The sequence below is a fragment of the Solea solea genome, chromosome 2 (genome assembly GCF_958295425.1).
Source record: "Solea solea chromosome 2, fSolSol10.1, whole genome shotgun sequence".
Classification (NCBI taxonomy): domain Eukaryota; kingdom Metazoa; phylum Chordata; class Actinopteri; order Pleuronectiformes; family Soleidae; genus Solea; species Solea solea.
Window position 1 is genome coordinate 35,053,506 of NC_081135.1, and position 16,060 is coordinate 35,069,565.

General features: G+C 39.7%; 2 protein-coding genes across 2 annotated transcripts; both read right to left on the reverse strand.

Annotated features, from left to right (window-relative positions):
* Window positions 1-572: 572 nt before the first annotated feature.
* gpr161a (G protein-coupled receptor 161a) lies at window positions 573-9,094 on the reverse strand. The gene is made up of 6 exons (XM_058654753.1): window positions 8,875-9,094; window positions 7,049-7,448; window positions 4,245-4,966; window positions 2,884-2,991; window positions 2,087-2,212; window positions 573-1,293 (listed from the first exon to the last, which is right to left on the reverse strand). Exons 2-6 carry the CDS (start codon window positions 7,402-7,404, stop codon window positions 1,022-1,024), a joined length of 1,584 nt encoding a protein of 527 aa, XP_058510736.1. The 5' UTR covers window positions 7,405-7,448; window positions 8,875-9,094; the 3' UTR covers window positions 573-1,021.
* A 1,080-nt stretch (window positions 9,095-10,174) lies between these two features.
* Window positions 10,175-14,597, reverse strand: otc (ornithine transcarbamylase). Its single transcript, XM_058622141.1, has 10 exons — window positions 14,437-14,597; window positions 14,214-14,343; window positions 13,456-13,537; window positions 12,944-13,031; window positions 12,546-12,699; window positions 11,513-11,635; window positions 11,335-11,388; window positions 11,114-11,263; window positions 10,894-11,031; window positions 10,175-10,811 (listed from the first exon to the last, which is right to left on the reverse strand). Exons 1-10 carry the CDS (start codon window positions 14,502-14,504, stop codon window positions 10,752-10,754), a joined length of 1,047 nt encoding a protein of 348 aa, XP_058478124.1. The 5' UTR covers window positions 14,505-14,597; the 3' UTR covers window positions 10,175-10,751.
* Window positions 14,598-16,060: the final 1,463 nt, after the last annotated feature.

Here is a 16,060-nt window from a genome sequence, read left to right on the forward strand (position 1 = left end):
CACAACACCGCTTGATTTGCTTACCCAGGTGTCCAGGAATGTTAATATTATTAACATGTGCTCGTTATACTTATTTTGAGGCCACGAAGTAGTATTTCGTGAGCACGTTACCGCTATTTCGTGGGCACAATTTATTCAATTATTTTACCCCGTCATGTCAGGGGCTCCGTAGATTCAGGTTTCGCAGCCTGACAAATGTTGTAAGACAAGTGCAGAAAGAGGAATGCTTTGTTGATACTGGCTATATTTCATCACCCCAAAGAAATCACTTAATATTCTCATAATGTTCAGTAAAAATCGGTAAACGACAAGTTCCAGCTAATTACTCTGTTCAGCCTGTAAGTATTTACAGTATTGCGAGAGCTACGCAAAGTGAATTTTTCCATGAAATAAAATGCGAGCTCGGACGAACTATGTGGGATGTTTACTTCGGAGCCAGTGTGATGGTTAAATGTCTTGGAGGCTCCTGGAGTCTCCACTGCCCCCTACTGTCTGTTAACGGAAAACCAGCCGCGAAAGATCAGGGCCGACAACCCCGGAGTCCTCAGAATCAGGTGGTGGAGCAAAGACGATGGATGGATGTTCACAGGAAACTGTAGGGGGCGCTCCGCTGTAGAGTTCAAGGCTGTGTCGTTTTTTTTTGGTAGATACAGACGTGACTGTAATCTTTCATTCTGCCGAGCCCTAACGACGCACGCGTTAATTCTGACGACGTACAATAACATTAACGCATAGTAGTAAAGAATTTACTACTAACAATCAGGAAATATAAGTTACAGTAGTTAAAGAATTCTTATTCGATTACATGAACGCGTACAAAAACACTTGGAATGAATACTGTACCTCCGCGTGTTTCCTAATAACTTCAAGTATTGCGTTATCCATTTGGAGCAGGACTTCATGATCTGTACCACAGAGCAGGACAGACTTTGCTCTGGAAAAGTCGCGAGTATATCAGTTCACTAATAATAAACCCAGCATAGTGCGGGCGAGTCCGACGGGTCTACGGGACGAGCCGCGCTCAGGCCGGTTTCTCCTCCGCCTCGCGCTCCTCTTCCTCCCGGTCGTCCTTGACGATGCCCTCGTCGATGCTCTCCAGCCTCAGTCTCTGACCGTCCAAGTATCTGGGTCTCGTGGACGCCCTTGTCAGGAACAGTGTCCCCGGCAGAGCCACGTCGTCCCCGAAAAGGGAGAGTTTGGCGTCTTTCTCTATCGCCTTCGCCAGGCCGGCGGCAAAAATGTCTAAAGATTTGTGAACCTCTGCGTGGACTTGGACTGAGGACGTGTTTTCAGCTGAGGAGAGAAGAAAGAAAATAGATGCAGACGCTGAATGACTTTGACCTGCGGGGGGGAGGGGCGGGAGGATGGGATGGGTGGAACTGAGGAAATGAGAGGAAGAATCCGGGAGGAGGGAGGAATGAGGATGAGAATGAAGGAACACTTTGAACTGTTTTTTCTATCAGAAGAATGAGGACAACCTCATTTCTAATTGTTACCCCGTTGAAAGTGAGGGTGAGCGCACATGAGAAGAATCACATGAGCTTTTCATCCACACGGAACCGGTATTTTGGGATGCCTAAAGGAGTCCCAGAGTGGACAAACCCTTGCGTTTGTGTTTACAACAAATACGCAACATGGGAAAGAGCCTCACATCTCTTGCTCTTCTTCTTCTTCTTCTTCTTCTTCTTCTTCTTGTATTTGGAGTTTGTACCCAGCATGCAAGCTCCATGTTGTCGTCTTCTGTGGCTGTGTTACAGCGCCACATACAGGACTGTTTTTGGTTTTGTTTTTTGGGAGCAGGGTTGTGTGGAGGAAGACATTTCTTGAAACAACGCCACGTTTACGGAAGACTACTTTAAAAAGAACAAAGAATAAGTTCTGCTATGTTGTGTCGTCAATGTTCGGAAATGATAGTGTGGTTACATTAGTGTCTTTGGATTCTGTTAACCTGGGAAACATCTCATAACCCTCAGATTCAAATGTGCTCATGAAAAATCTAATTGTGTGGTGAACCCTCTGTGTGTGTACAAAGGGAACTTCCCTCCTCTCTAGACTTTTGTGGAGCGGGCCGGGAAATGACAGATACCTTTGGAATGCTCCACCTGGTCTTCAAAGGTGACCGAGCTCCTCCTCTTCGCGGACGGATTCCCGTGCTGCTGTGCGTGGGAGGAGCCGTCGGTGGAGAAGTTATCCAGCAGCATCACGTCTGTGCCTGTGGGGGGGTAAGAAAACATGCTCCTGGTTAACTTCATGAAGAAAGAAAGACCTCAAGAAAGAACACAAGCGAGTGGAATCATCATCATCATCATCATCTAACATTTATTTGTGTAACACAAGACATTACTTGTTATAATAACAATATCCTGACATTAAAATGCGGATTGTGAAACGTGAATATGAGGCTGAATGTTACGCAGCTGAACAGGGCTTTCAAAAATTAATCTTTACAACTTTATCTTCATAGGTTTAATGACTGTTTCTGATGCTCAGGTCTCTCACACAGGAAACACAGTAACAGAAATAAACACAACACTAAAACAAGGTTTGAACTTAAAATAGCACCAATTTCACAGCATCAAGTGACATGTACGTGAAATTATACACCAGTGTGCAGTAGAACATTGCCCTTTACATTAATGTGCTATATTTAAAGTATCACATCAGTGATGTAATTTAAAAGTCAATTTGGAGGAATCCTTGAGACACACATCCCACAGACCAGTGACTCTCAATCCTGGTCCTCGGGACCCACTGATGTTTCCCTGCTCCTCCAACACACCTGACGTGAGCAGGGAAACATCAAGGACCAGGATCGAGTCTGAGGTTCCCGTCTCCTCTTCACTGTCTCGGTTTAAATAACAACAGATAAACAGCAACACTTACACGAGTCCTGGGTGAAACTGAAGCCAGTGTCTCCTGTGCTGCTCCCAGGAGCCAACAGATGTCCTCCTCCTGCCAGCATGGCAGTCAGGTGAGGGGACATGCCCAAGTCTGCAGCAACACAAGAACATCCAGGTCAAACAACAATCGCACAAACGCAACTAAAAATAAAGACTTCCGATTATTTATACAAGTGATTTATTATCCTACCTGTTTAAAATTTTAATTATTATATTATTATTTATTTATTTATTTATTTATTTATTTATATTTAAATTTAAATTTAACTATATTTAACCAGGTAAAAAAACAAACATTGAGATCAAGACCTCTTTCAGAAGCAGCACACGTCATAGTTAATAAAACTTTGAAATAAAAAAGTGCAGGTGTTATGGTTGCAGTAACAATTAAAAATAATAATTGGCCGTTTATTACTTAATAAATCTTATTTTTAACTTAAGTTTTCACATTTTTGTTCTCAGAAACTTGATTAATGCTGCTTTAACGCCCTTTAATATACAAAGGTTTATTTGACAGTTAAGTTGTTTGATGAGCCGCTGAACCATGTATGTGATATTTAGTTCATACTGATTTTTTATTTTAATATATATATATATATATATATATATATATATATATATATATATATATATATATATATATATATATATATATATATATATATATATATATAAACATACATACATACATATACACATATACACATATACATATGTATATATACATATACACACATACACACAAACACATACATATGTATATATACATACATATATATATATAATATATACACATATATACACATATATATACACATATATACATATATATGTGTATATATATATATATATATATATATATACATATATATGAGAGCGCTGCAGTGCAGACAAAAAAGGCAGTTTGGAGAAACAGAGCACATGTGCGACTGTATAAATGATTGTTAATGTTGCACAATTGTGTGTATCATTTGTTATAAATTAACTGTTAAATGCAGATATATATCAGGAAAAAAAGAAAAGCAGAACAACATCATACCTCAGTCACCTGCTGCCTCAATTTTTAAAGATTGGCATCAATAATAGAAAACAAATAATCATATCAGTCCACCCACGTATTAATATTAATGTTCTTGTTTGCTGATCTTTATTTGAGCTTCAGTTATTGGTCACTTTACTGATTAATCAATCAATAAAGGATAATCATAGATACTTTGGCTTCTAAGGTAAATTCTTCTGCTTTTTTGGACCTTTTGTCAAATCAGAATACAACATCATGTTGCGCTTTAAGAAGTCAAAGCACCACTACTAAAATAATTTTAAATAACACTCAGACTGTCCCACCTGTGATTCTGTTGGAGATGCTGAAGAGCCGGGACGTCCTGTGCCGGGTCGCAAACGACTCTCTGTAGTAGCGGTCGCCAAAGCACATCCCCAGCAGCTCCTTCCTCACCGTCTTGTTCCACAGGCCGTAGATGAGCGGGTGGCACGCGGCGCTGCAGAAGGACAGCCACGACACCAGAGTCTCCAGCCCCTGAGAGACGCTGCCCTGTCCCCACAGAGCCTCGCTGCACACCACGCAAGCATACGGCCCCCACGTCACCAGGAAGGTGCCGATCACCACCAAGATGGTGACGAAGGCCTTGCACTGGCTGCCCGCGTACACGAGACTCCGCCGGCTTCCGTTAGACGACGTGGACGTGCTCGAGTTCTTGCGTCCGTTTTTCTGAGCTCCGTTGGAGTCTTCGTGAGCGACGACGACGGTGCCACAGTGGACTTTGCGGGCTTTCATGCGGGCCACGCGGAAAATGACACCGTAACAGGCCAGCATGACCAACAGGGGCAGGAGGATGCACCACGTGACCCAGAAGGCCGTGTAGCTGGGCTCCCTGTGCCAGGACGCCACACAGGTCCACTTGAAGCAGTCGAACTCGAAGGAGGACCAGCCGAACAGAGGAGGCAGACAGCCCACCAGAGAGTGAAGCCACACGTACGCAATCACCACCACCGCCCGGTTTCCTGTGATCTTCATGGGGTAGATCATCGGGTAGAGCACTGCGTAGTACCTGTCGCAAAACAAAAACAAGGAATAATGATGTACAGTGAAAAGATTTGAATGTGAAATACAGAAATTCATGGCTGTACTTTTCCTGCCTACAGTACTGTGAGGGGATTTCTGAAAAGCCAGAAACTGAGGAGCTCGGGAGGAGAACAAAACCCACACTGTTAACTATAATTCCCAAAGGTGCTCGGGGTAATTAGGACAGCACTGTGAACAGTGAGGGTATGTAGCAGAGAAACTTTACAGTAAGTCTTAGTAACTACATTTTACAATCCTCTGTGCTCCCTGACAACAACAATTACTGATAAATAAATATATCATTTCAATAAAATTGGATTTACGGCCTAAATCCTTTATTAGACCTTTGTTTGAGTGCACTGTTAGGTTAGGTATGATCCCGTACGATAAATTGATTAATAATACATAGATAGATCCTTTATTGATCTCCAAAACAAGGACTGGGGCTGCAACAATTACATAATCGATTCCAAAATGTATCACCAACCACTTCGATAGTCTTTATTCTTAATAATTAAAACAAGTTTTCAGATTTTTCACCTTCTCAAATGTGAATATTTTCTTGTTTCTTTGTTCAAAATAACAAAGAAAAACAAGACATTCGAGAACATCATCTACAGCATTCAAATAAATGGCTTGTTACTAGGCTTTTATAGAGCTGACTATTTAATTGGGTGTGTTGGAGCAGAGAAACATCTAAAACATGCGTGAGGATTGAGATAGAGAAACACTGATTTACAGGTTCTAAAAACACTGATCAATTTCTGACACTTAATGGACCAAACGATCAACCAAATCGATTAATCAAGAAAATAATCAATAGTTGCCATCATAACTGGGATGTTTTTGATTTTTGTTTGGAGGCTAATTACTCCATAAATAACAAGATACAATATAGACAAGTGAAGTTGTTTTGTTTAAACTCTCAACTGAAATTTGTTCTTCAGAGACAGCGCATGCCACTTTAATTCACTTTTTTAAATACATGATACATTTGAGTGGTATGTAGAACACAGGCAATTTCTCCGAGACGAGCTCTGCTTCCTCTAATTTGTCACAAATTACACGGTCAAATATGTTACACTGCATTTACATTTCATCACTAAAAAGTGCGCTAAGGCGTGATCTACTATACAACTAGTAAGTAAGAATCAGCCACGGTGCAGCACAGTGTATAGAAACCAGTGGAAGCTCAGCTTCAATTGATCTCTATGAGAAAGCACAGAATAGTTTTGTTGTTTGTTTTTTTTACTGTGGTGAACGAGACAGTGATTGAATAAAGTAGCTTTCCTTGCTTCAAAGGCCAGCAACCACCACTGATAGCTCTATAATATGACTGGAGCTTAACTGATTATCCGTGTACTGGATAAAATTGAATTGTAAGTAGACGTTTGTATATAACTTTATCGTGTAAGTCTGTCTCATGCTTGTCACTTGAGCTGGGGAAAAACACCACAACTTACAAATGCTGTTAGCTAATCTTATTTACAAAGATGCCTGAAAACAGGAACCATAGAAAAACTCTGAGACACAGAGCAAAAATATATATATATATATATATATATATATATATATATATATATATATATATATATACACACACACACACACACACACATATATATATATATATATACACATACATACACATATATATATACACACACACACATACATACATATATATATATATATATATATATATATATATATATATATATATATATATATATATATATCCTTTTCTCGATTAATCGATAATTTGTTTGGTCCAGAAAATATTGATCTATGTTTCCCAAACATTGAAATGATTTGACCAAAATGATAGCGTTTTGTTGATTTCTGTCTTATACAGAGCACAGAAACCATAAAATATTCCCCTTTAAAAGGAACTGAAAAACAAAGAACTTGTTTTAATTATTGAAAAAAAAACACTGCAGCCCTAGTACAAATATATGTGCACAACATATTTGATTGAATATTGATCTAAATATTGTTATTTTTCTGAAAGATGCAAAACAATGATCACTCAGGTGCCAGTGAGTGTAAATCAAGATTAAACACTGACCTGTCGATGGCGATAGCTCCGAGTGTGAGCATGCTCGCCGAGCTGATGAGCAGGTAGAGCAGGGCGGTGAAGTTGCACCACACCACGCCAAACACCCACTCCCTCTTGGCGGAGCTCACGGCCACAAAGGGCAGCACCAGCGTGGACAGCAGCAGGTTGGACAGCGTGAGACTGAACACAAACTTGTTGCTGGGCGTGAGCAGATAAGGCCTGCGGTAGAGGGTGGCCACGACCAGGAGGTTCCCCAGGCAGGCGAGGAGCGTGATGGTCACGATGGAGACAGACTCCAGCGCGGCCAGACCATCGCCGTTCCCCCCTGCTGCCGCCGCCGCTGTGCAGTTTCTACTGGTGTTCATGGTGAGAGACTGGGCCACCGGACAGGTGAAGGAATGGTGGGAGGCTGTTGAAGAACAAAAACACAACAAACCTTGATTAAAAAAAATCTTCTGTTAACCTGCCATTTCAGTTTGTTTACGCACTTTCAGCTCCTCTAAAATCATTTAATCTGCTGGTTATTTCTTCAGTAAATTATTTAGATTACATAACTTGAGCTGCAGAATTTACATTGGATTGTATGAGATTTTACATTTTATGTGTCCAATATCAGATCCAGTGATTTTGACCAGTATTGGACTGATACTGACCAATAACGATTCCCATCCCTAGCTTCCTCTGGTGGTACCAAAATGTTCACATTTAAACATATTAAAGAAATCTAGATATCATAACATATATTTAGATGTCCATAACATGTTTAAAGTAATTTAGTTTTCTTTTGGAGTTAAGAAGTTTAAACAAAATCTTTAAAATCTTCTGTTAACCTGCCACGTCAGTTTGTTTACACACTTTCAGCTCCTATAAAAGCATTTCATCTGCTGGTTATTTCTGCAGTAATATATTTAGTTGGCATAAATTGCAGCAACAGCCATACAAACATTAAATAATGACAGAATAGAAGCTAAAAAAGTGACAAAAAAGTGAGTACTGTATAAAATATATGGAACAAATAAAAGTATTTTTTGTCCAACAAACGACAAACAAATCAGTTTTTTTTCAATTTCATTTAAAAAAAACAAACACTGTTTTTGTTGGGTTTGTTTTGCTTCAAAATCAAATGAAATAATGATCAAATTATCTAATCTAAAATAGTATGTCGTTTCAACTATGATGATAAATTCTTGTCAACAGGATATTATTAACTGTGATTAAAGCCACCACAATCCTTCAGTTTAACACAGGATATGAGACATTTTGAAATCGTTATATAATATGAAATTGTGTAGCCTGGAGCTACAGAGTTTTATATTTTAAAATAATAGCTTTATTTTAGCATCATCTATGATCACAAGTCATATGTTAACCCTTAGGAAGTTTATATTTCTTTAAATTAGGGTACACTCACATTGTTGGTTTGATTTTTGATTAATTTGCTGTACTTTTATCCTCATGTTTACTTTTCTTTTTGCTGTTTTTAATTGTATTTAAAGCACTTTGGGTAGTTTTGGGTTGTTTTAAATGTGATTATATAAATAAACAAAAAAAAGTCGTTTTAAAAACATGCTAGTCTCTTCAGTTAACATGTTTATTGCCGCATTTGCACGGTTTAAGTTTCTAAGAGTGAAACAACCATGTGGAAAAGTTAAACACTAAAACACAATGTTTAACAACATTTTTAACTTTCTGTAAAGTATAAACTTTAAAACTTGTGAGGAGTAGTCTACACAGCTCGTTAGCATTAAGACTAGCTACCGTTAGTTAGCCTGGGTTAGCTCAAACTTTCTCCCTATTGTCCCGCTCTGAAACACGGTCACTTTATCCCCCTTTACCTGCTCTGATTCGGCTCCGTGGCTCCACATTTGCTCCCGTGCGGCGACAAAAAAACGTCCATCCTGTTTGTTTTAATCCCCACTCTTATCCGATAACTGAGGTCCGAGCCCCGGGGAGAAAGAAGACGCTGGTTGCGGTGGAGTTTGCGGAGTTTACGGGGAGACTTCAGACTGGAGCTAAAGGATCAGTTCAGCTGCGGGTGCGATGCACGGGTTGCCAGGTCTACGTGACGAAAAACCGGCCCCAATGTTTACACACCAACACTATTACAATACTGTGTGAACTATAAACACGAGATGAACAAAGTGAAACATCATATTTTAAGTAAACGTAGTTTATAGTATATCTATATATCTATTTAAAATATAACTTTGCTGTCAAACCCACGGGGGTTTATCAGAGCATGATGATTACGCATGATATTAATGCACAAGGAATATCGAACCGCATATTTGCCCAAATGATGGATAATGTCTGCATCTGTGAGTCTGAATAAAAATCATTACAACTTAAACTGCTGTGGACCAAAATAAACCATTTAATTCCCCAAAAGTAGACTTATTCCGTGTTAAAAAAAAAACACATCTGGCAACCCTGCTGCCCCTCCTCCTCCTCCTCCTCCTCGCTAACAGCAGCAGACTGTGGGTGGTCGCCGAGCACAACTGTCTTGTTTTCACGGCCTCATTGTGACATTATTAATGTATTTAGCGTTTGCATTATCGTATTGCTGTGTTTTTGTTGTTTTTCAAAATCACCATGACAACACATGTAAACACGGACCGTGAACGCATCGCGGCTTCGCTATTTATTCGCGTGTGTGTGTGTGTGTGTGTAACATATGTGTTCGTGTTTATTTCTGTGACAAAAAGCAATTTCTGTTTGTGTTTCTTCTGGACCACACACGTGGATCAAAGCTCCACACAGACACACACAACCTCGTCATCTTCCCCTTAACCAATGAGAACCATCTGAGGTAGTATCGACCGTGACCGCGTGGTGGCGCAGCCTGACTCCACAAGTTCACCATAATTTATTTATGTGTGGGGTTAATTTAATTAATTTACATCAGTGGGGTTCTAATCTGGTCAAAAATTGAGTATAAAATACAAGTTTAAAATTATAACCAAACATCATATCACAATAAAGACACATATATGTACACACATGTTTATAATATATAATACAAGTTTACCCACCCATATGTGCTTACACAAGTACCTTTTTTTTTTTTTTACAACTATAAACTGAAATGATCTACAATGAGTGACATCTCTCATACATTCAACATTATAAAACATGTGAAGGAGGACACATTTGTTTTATTATACAGTTTTAGTATACATTTGTTTTTAAGATATCTACAGCACCTGTGCTTAAAAGCACATTTAAAGCCAAGACGTGAAAACACTAAACGTTTGTATCGTAAACACAAAAAAGTCAGGGAGGATAGGGGTGTGGGGTACAGCATTCTGTTGTTGTTGACAACATTTCACTTCAAATCTAGAATCTTTACCACATATTTGTCGCTTTATCTCGCCATTAGACAGCCATTTCCAACAGGAAACTGAAGTTTGTCCATTTGTAAACTCACTCACTCACTACTTGCACTAAAGTCCATAGAGAAAATCAGCAAATTTCACCTCACAGCACACAGGAGTAGTTGATCCACCTGTGCCACTATGAGTCAGTTCAAATGTGTGATTCTGATACTTCGGTGTCTAAAATCCCTTGTTTGGATTTACTTACGTGACACAAACTTACCAAACAAGGCAGCAGTGGACAAGCAGCTTCCATGTCCTGAGGGTTAAAAACGCCTGATTTTCTCTATGGACTTTGGTGTGTGTGTGTGTGTGTGGGGGGTAAAATAAATGAAAGGTTAAAACTTCAGCATAGGGGTCTGTGGAGTGTAGTCGGTCAGAAGAGAAACCACCAGACCCTGAAAGAGAGAAGAACCATGTTCATTGATACGCAGCACATGATGGAGTCGTCAGTAAAACAATTATAGTTTTCCATCTCACCATGATTGTCCATTTCCTATTCTCAGCCTCGGGGAAGACGAGGGAGCGCGAGGAGTAGAACACCTCGTCGTCCACCTCCTCCATTTTACGGGGCAGGCAGTGCAAGAAGGTCCAGTCTGGTTTGCATACACTTCCTGTCTAAAATTGAAAACAAAAGTTCTACATGGAAATGTAACACAAGGGGTAAATAAACCAGTGTACAATCAATGTAAATGAATACCTTCATTGTGATCTGGTAACCTTCAAAGTCTTTGAGCCTCTTCTTCTTCTCCTCCTCCTGTCCCATGCTGACCCAGGTGTCGGTGACCAAAACATTGCTGCCGTGGGCGGCCTCCATGGGGTCGGAGGTCAGAAGGAGCTGGGTCCCATGCTTAGACAAATAATCAAACATTTAAACACACTCCATACGACCACAATGTGACACCTGCGAGAGGAGCTCACCTCTTTGGAGAGTTTCTGTGCTTCCTGAATGACACTCTGCACCGGCTCGTAACCCTGTTAGCGACGGTACAGCTTTAGCTCAGCGTGCGATAAAGAGTTCCTCAAGACTCATTACAACGTAGGACCACAAACGCAACACTCTTAAAGTAAATAATTGGTGTTAAAAGAAGTGGGGAACCTTCGGTGTAGCGATCCTGAGGTGAACGCCCAGTTTGGCAGCAGTCATCATGAACGAGTGCAGGACGTTGTTGCCGTCTCCAATCCAGCTCACCGTTAATCCCCGGAGGGACCCATAATGCTCCTGCAGGAGAGCGGCAGAAGTTTTGAATACGCTAAAACCCACCTCTTCACCAAGTTGTACAGTTCTATCAACTAGAAATAACTGAAATAACCTACTCCTAAAGGGTGCGGGCTAGACATACTGCGGTCTGTCGATTGGTCAACAGCGGATGCTCTTCCTGACGCAACCTTCCCCTTTATCTAGGCTTGGGACCGACACAAGGAGTCCACACCAGATGTGGGTCCCCTGTGGCTTGGGTCATTTTAGAGAGTGCAAATAACAATGAGCAATGGGGATTGGGTACCTCACTCAAGGGTACCCCAGCCCTTGACCTGGCAGGGACTCAAAGCGGCAACCCTACTTTTAAAAGCCAATTCTCTTTCTGATTGGCTATGGGCTGCCCCAAAGTTCGCTAGTCTTTAATTGTCGTACAAATGTCAGATCTTCCTCTTGGAGGAATTAATTGGCAAGCTATTTACGTAGCAAGGTAGCTAGAGTGTACCAGCTGAACTGAACTGCACCAAGTGGTAGAAACAAGGCTGCTTACAGTATGTGGACACCATGTTTTTGTTTGTTTCATTCACCTGAGTAAAAATATTTCAACTCGAGATCAGACTCAGAAAGCATCGGTGGGACAGAAAGTGAGCAATGAAGTTTTCCTAACTGGTGACCTCTGAAAGTGTTTGCCTCATTTTATTCAAGAACTTGACTATGAATGCAGTTAGCTTAGCATAAACCGCAGTTGAACAGGTGTGGGTTATGTTCAGTAAACAAGTAAACAAAGAGTAAGGACTGCTTTGTATTTGGGGTGAACGCACCCCATGTAGATCTTTGACTTAAGTTAAAATATTTCAAATTGTGCAAATGAAGCAAATGAATTGCATCTATATTAACTTTGACAAAACATTACTGGGTAAAACAGCTGAGATACCTGTAAAGTGAGGAAGTCAGCCAGAATCTGGATGGGGTGGTAGAGGTCAGAGAGGCCGTTGATGATGGGGATGGAAGCCGCTTTATCCAGCTCCTCCAGCGTAGAGTGACTGTACACTCGAGCCAAGACAATGTCGCAGAATCCTGACAGAACCCTGAGGAGAAACCATACTGGGGCAAAAACTGACATTGGGAAATTTGAGCTTTCTGCGATATACACTAATTTGTAGTATACACTATATGGACAAAAGTATTTGGCCTTCAGGGCTTCAGCATCAACAGATTGAGGAAGACCCTTTTGTGTCCTTTTGAGTTTGGTGTGGAAGAACTTGACTGGCCTGCACAGAGCCCTGACCCTCAACCCCATCGAGTACCTTTGGGACAGCGTGTCAAACTCACCTGGCTGTGTCACTGCAGCTCTCATTCACTCCCAGGTGAATGTCCTGAGAGGTGAGGAAACAGGGGTGTCCACCGAGCAAAGAGAAACCTGCAATAACAATATTAATGCAACTTTAACTTTTTTGGACAGTGTGTGTGTGTGTGTGTGTGTGTGTGTGTGTGTGTGTGTGTGTGTGTGTGTGTGTGTGTGTGTGTGTGTGGATGCTTTGTTGCTTTTGTTCCTGAACATCAGCACTTCTTTTGTGTCCACGTTAACAATGATTTTGATGAATAGTACAACGTGAGGACGTATTTGTAAAGCAGAACACTTTACAACTTTTTGTTTCACACAAAGTTTAAATACATCAAGTAAAGACAGAGTCAGAGACACTTCTGTCCTGATTCTGGACACAATTCTACCCTCTAATAAAAATACTTCCCCGAATTGTTCTCACTTCCTATGGTTTATAAGTTTTTTGGTCCTCACAATGATATAAATACACACACACACACACGCACACACACACACACACCTGTCTCTGTGGACATTCTTGTTCGGGTGCTCCTCTTCTCAAATATCATTGCAATCGACTTTCCTTGCAGGAGAGGAAGATACTGAAATAGAAATGATAGTTTGGTGTTATTTTTCTACGGTGGCCCTGGAGGGCCAAACACAACAAAATGAAGCACTTTAATTTTTTGTTAATGTGCTTTTATAATTTTTTTGTGTTTAATGATATGTTTTCATTTTAATGTTTTAGCATTTTCTTAATGTTGTAGTGTTTTATTCATAATGTGTAGTGTTTTCTTCTCAATGTGTAGTGTTTTCTTCATAATGTGGAGTGTTTTCTTCTCAATGTGTAATGTTTTCTTCATAATGTGGAGTGTTTTCTTCTCAATGTGTAGTGTTTTCTTCATAATGTGTAGTGTTTTCTTCTCAATGTGTAGTGTTTTCTTCATAATGTGTAGTGTTTTCTTCTCAATGTGTAGTGTTTTCTTCATAATGTGTAGTGTTTTCTTCTTAACATTTTAGTAATGTTGTAGTGTTTTTTTCTTAATGTTTTAGTGTTTTCTTCTTAACATTTTAGCGTTGCATAAAGTTTTAGTGTTTTCTTCTTATTTTAGCGTTTTTTTAATGTTGTGTTTTCTAAAATGTCGTAGTGTTTGTCACTCCAGGGCCACCGTATTTTTCAGTGTCGTTACAGTGACACACACACACATTGTATGAGCACAGATTAAACTATGACACACACAGAAGTGATGACACTACAGAAGAAAAACTGTAGAAAACCTGCTGTTGGTGCTTGATGCGGTGTTTGAGGTCTCCTGAAACCCACAACAGTCTCTGGATTTCATCTGAGCTGAAATCCTTCAGTGTGAGGAAACTGCGACCCTTTAAATTGACCGCAGCGCAGGAGGAGCTGCACACAACACAACAAACAATAATGCAAACACACCAGAATCCAGACCCACAAACGCAACTGAACTATTGTCATCTGTGTGTAGTCTCTTACCTGAAACTTCGTGAAGAAAGTTTGAGTAAAGTTTTCAAACTGTTCACAGACACAAGTTTAACAAACATCTCAGTTGCTTTCAATCAAAATCCAAACAGAATCGCAACCTCGTGTCAGTGTTTCGTCAGATTAAACTGCGGAGTTTTGACGGTCCTGCTGCTGACGACGTGCACCAGGAGCGACCAGCCAATCAGCAACGACGCTGCTGCCTACGTCACCTCAGGACTGCGGAGGAAGGGGGCGGGGTATTAAACTTATTTAAGTTTATGCACATCAGTTTTTTTAATCAAAATTGACTCTGTCTCTAAAACATAATATTAAAAATAATCTTGTTTTTGATTTAGTTTAATTTATTTAAGTTACAAAGATTTAGTTATTCATATCTACAATATGCTTTAAATATGTACTTATTAATTCATATAACATATTTAAAAGATAGATTGATAGATGAGTGGTTTTGATATACATTGATTATTGTTTTGCAATACCCACAAACTCAAATATTAGCCGATGTTTTTTTTTTTTTTTAAATGAACCTTATTAATAAAAATATCAATTATATAAAAAGCCCCAAGCACAATTATAAATTGAACTTAACTTTCACCATCAATTTTACACTTAAATCCAATTTATCATAGGAAATTATAGTTATATGTTACTGGAAATAGGACTTAGTTAGTTAGTTTTTATTTCTCTGTCGTAAAAATGTTGTCCCTCATGGTTTCCCTCTTTATATATGATTGTGAACCAGATATTTAACTGTACCATGTGTTAGTTAAATGTCTTTAAATGTACTTGAGTTGAGTTGTGCACAAAACCTGCTACCAACTTCAGATAATGGTAATCCTCCTTTGAAGCCAGCAGGGGGCAGTGTTGCACAGAATGTGGCTCTGCTCAGGGGCCACTTTGCTCACTCCATAGATATGAATGAAAACATTGGCGGATAAAGAGTCTGGACAAAATATGGAAGTAAATAAAGATTATTAAGTGGCTTTAAAATGTAAAGCAGTGCATGAGATTAAAAACAAATGTATTAAATAAATTAGAGAAAGCACTCTGAGAACATAAATCTCCACCAAGGCTGCTCAGTTTAACAACACACTCCTTGCGCAAGGTTTAACACTTATCTTAAATAATCCTGAGGCTAATGTTACTTGTGGGATTCCGCACAGACAACCAGTTCCTCACCGCTGCTGCTAAAAGTTTAATGTTTTTAAAGTATGGTGGCCTTGGAGGGCCAAACACTACAACATTTAAGAAAACACAACAACATTAACAAAAAACTAAAACACACCACAAATAATAACATTAGAAACTATAAAACATTACAAACATTGTGTTTTCTTAAATGTTGTAGTGTTTGGCACTCCAGGGCCACGGTATTAAAGTTCAAAACAAAGTGTTTAAACACGGCAAGACTAGTGAAATGTACACACTCTTTACTAAACACCATGATTGTGTGCATTAGATCTTCTGCATATATTTAAAAAGAATCAAAAGAAACCTTTTACACAGTCTCCTGTCTTTCAGGAAAGCTCTGTGGAAATGTTCAGGGAACTGTTTCAGAACCTCCCACGTTTCAATTCTGGCTTCCTCAACTCCTCCTGGCAAATGTCCTGAAATA

Coding starts and splice junctions, on each gene's coding strand:
- gpr161a (XM_058654753.1), bottom strand. CDS start 7,404: ATGAACACCAGTAGAAACTGCACAGCGGCGGCGGCAGCAGGGGGGAAC. Junction 4,967..7,048: donor GGAGCTATCGCCATCGACAG/GTCAGTGTTTAA, acceptor GTTTTGCGACAG/GTACTACGCAGTGCTCTACC. Junction 2,992..4,244: donor CATCTCCAACAGAATCACAG/GTGGGACAGTCT, acceptor GTGTTGCTGCAG/ACTTGGGCATGTCCCCTCAC.
- otc (XM_058622141.1), bottom strand. CDS start 14,504: ATGTTTGTTAAACTTGTGTCTGTGAACAGTTTGAAAACTTTACTCAAA. Junction 14,344..14,436: donor CTTTCTTCACGAAGTTTCAG/GTAAGAGACTAC, acceptor TGTTGTGTGCAG/CTCCTCCTGCGCTGCGGTCA. Junction 13,032..13,455: donor AAGAATGTCCACAGAGACAG/GTGTGTGTGTGT, acceptor TTGTTATTGCAG/GTTTCTCTTTGCTCGGTGGA.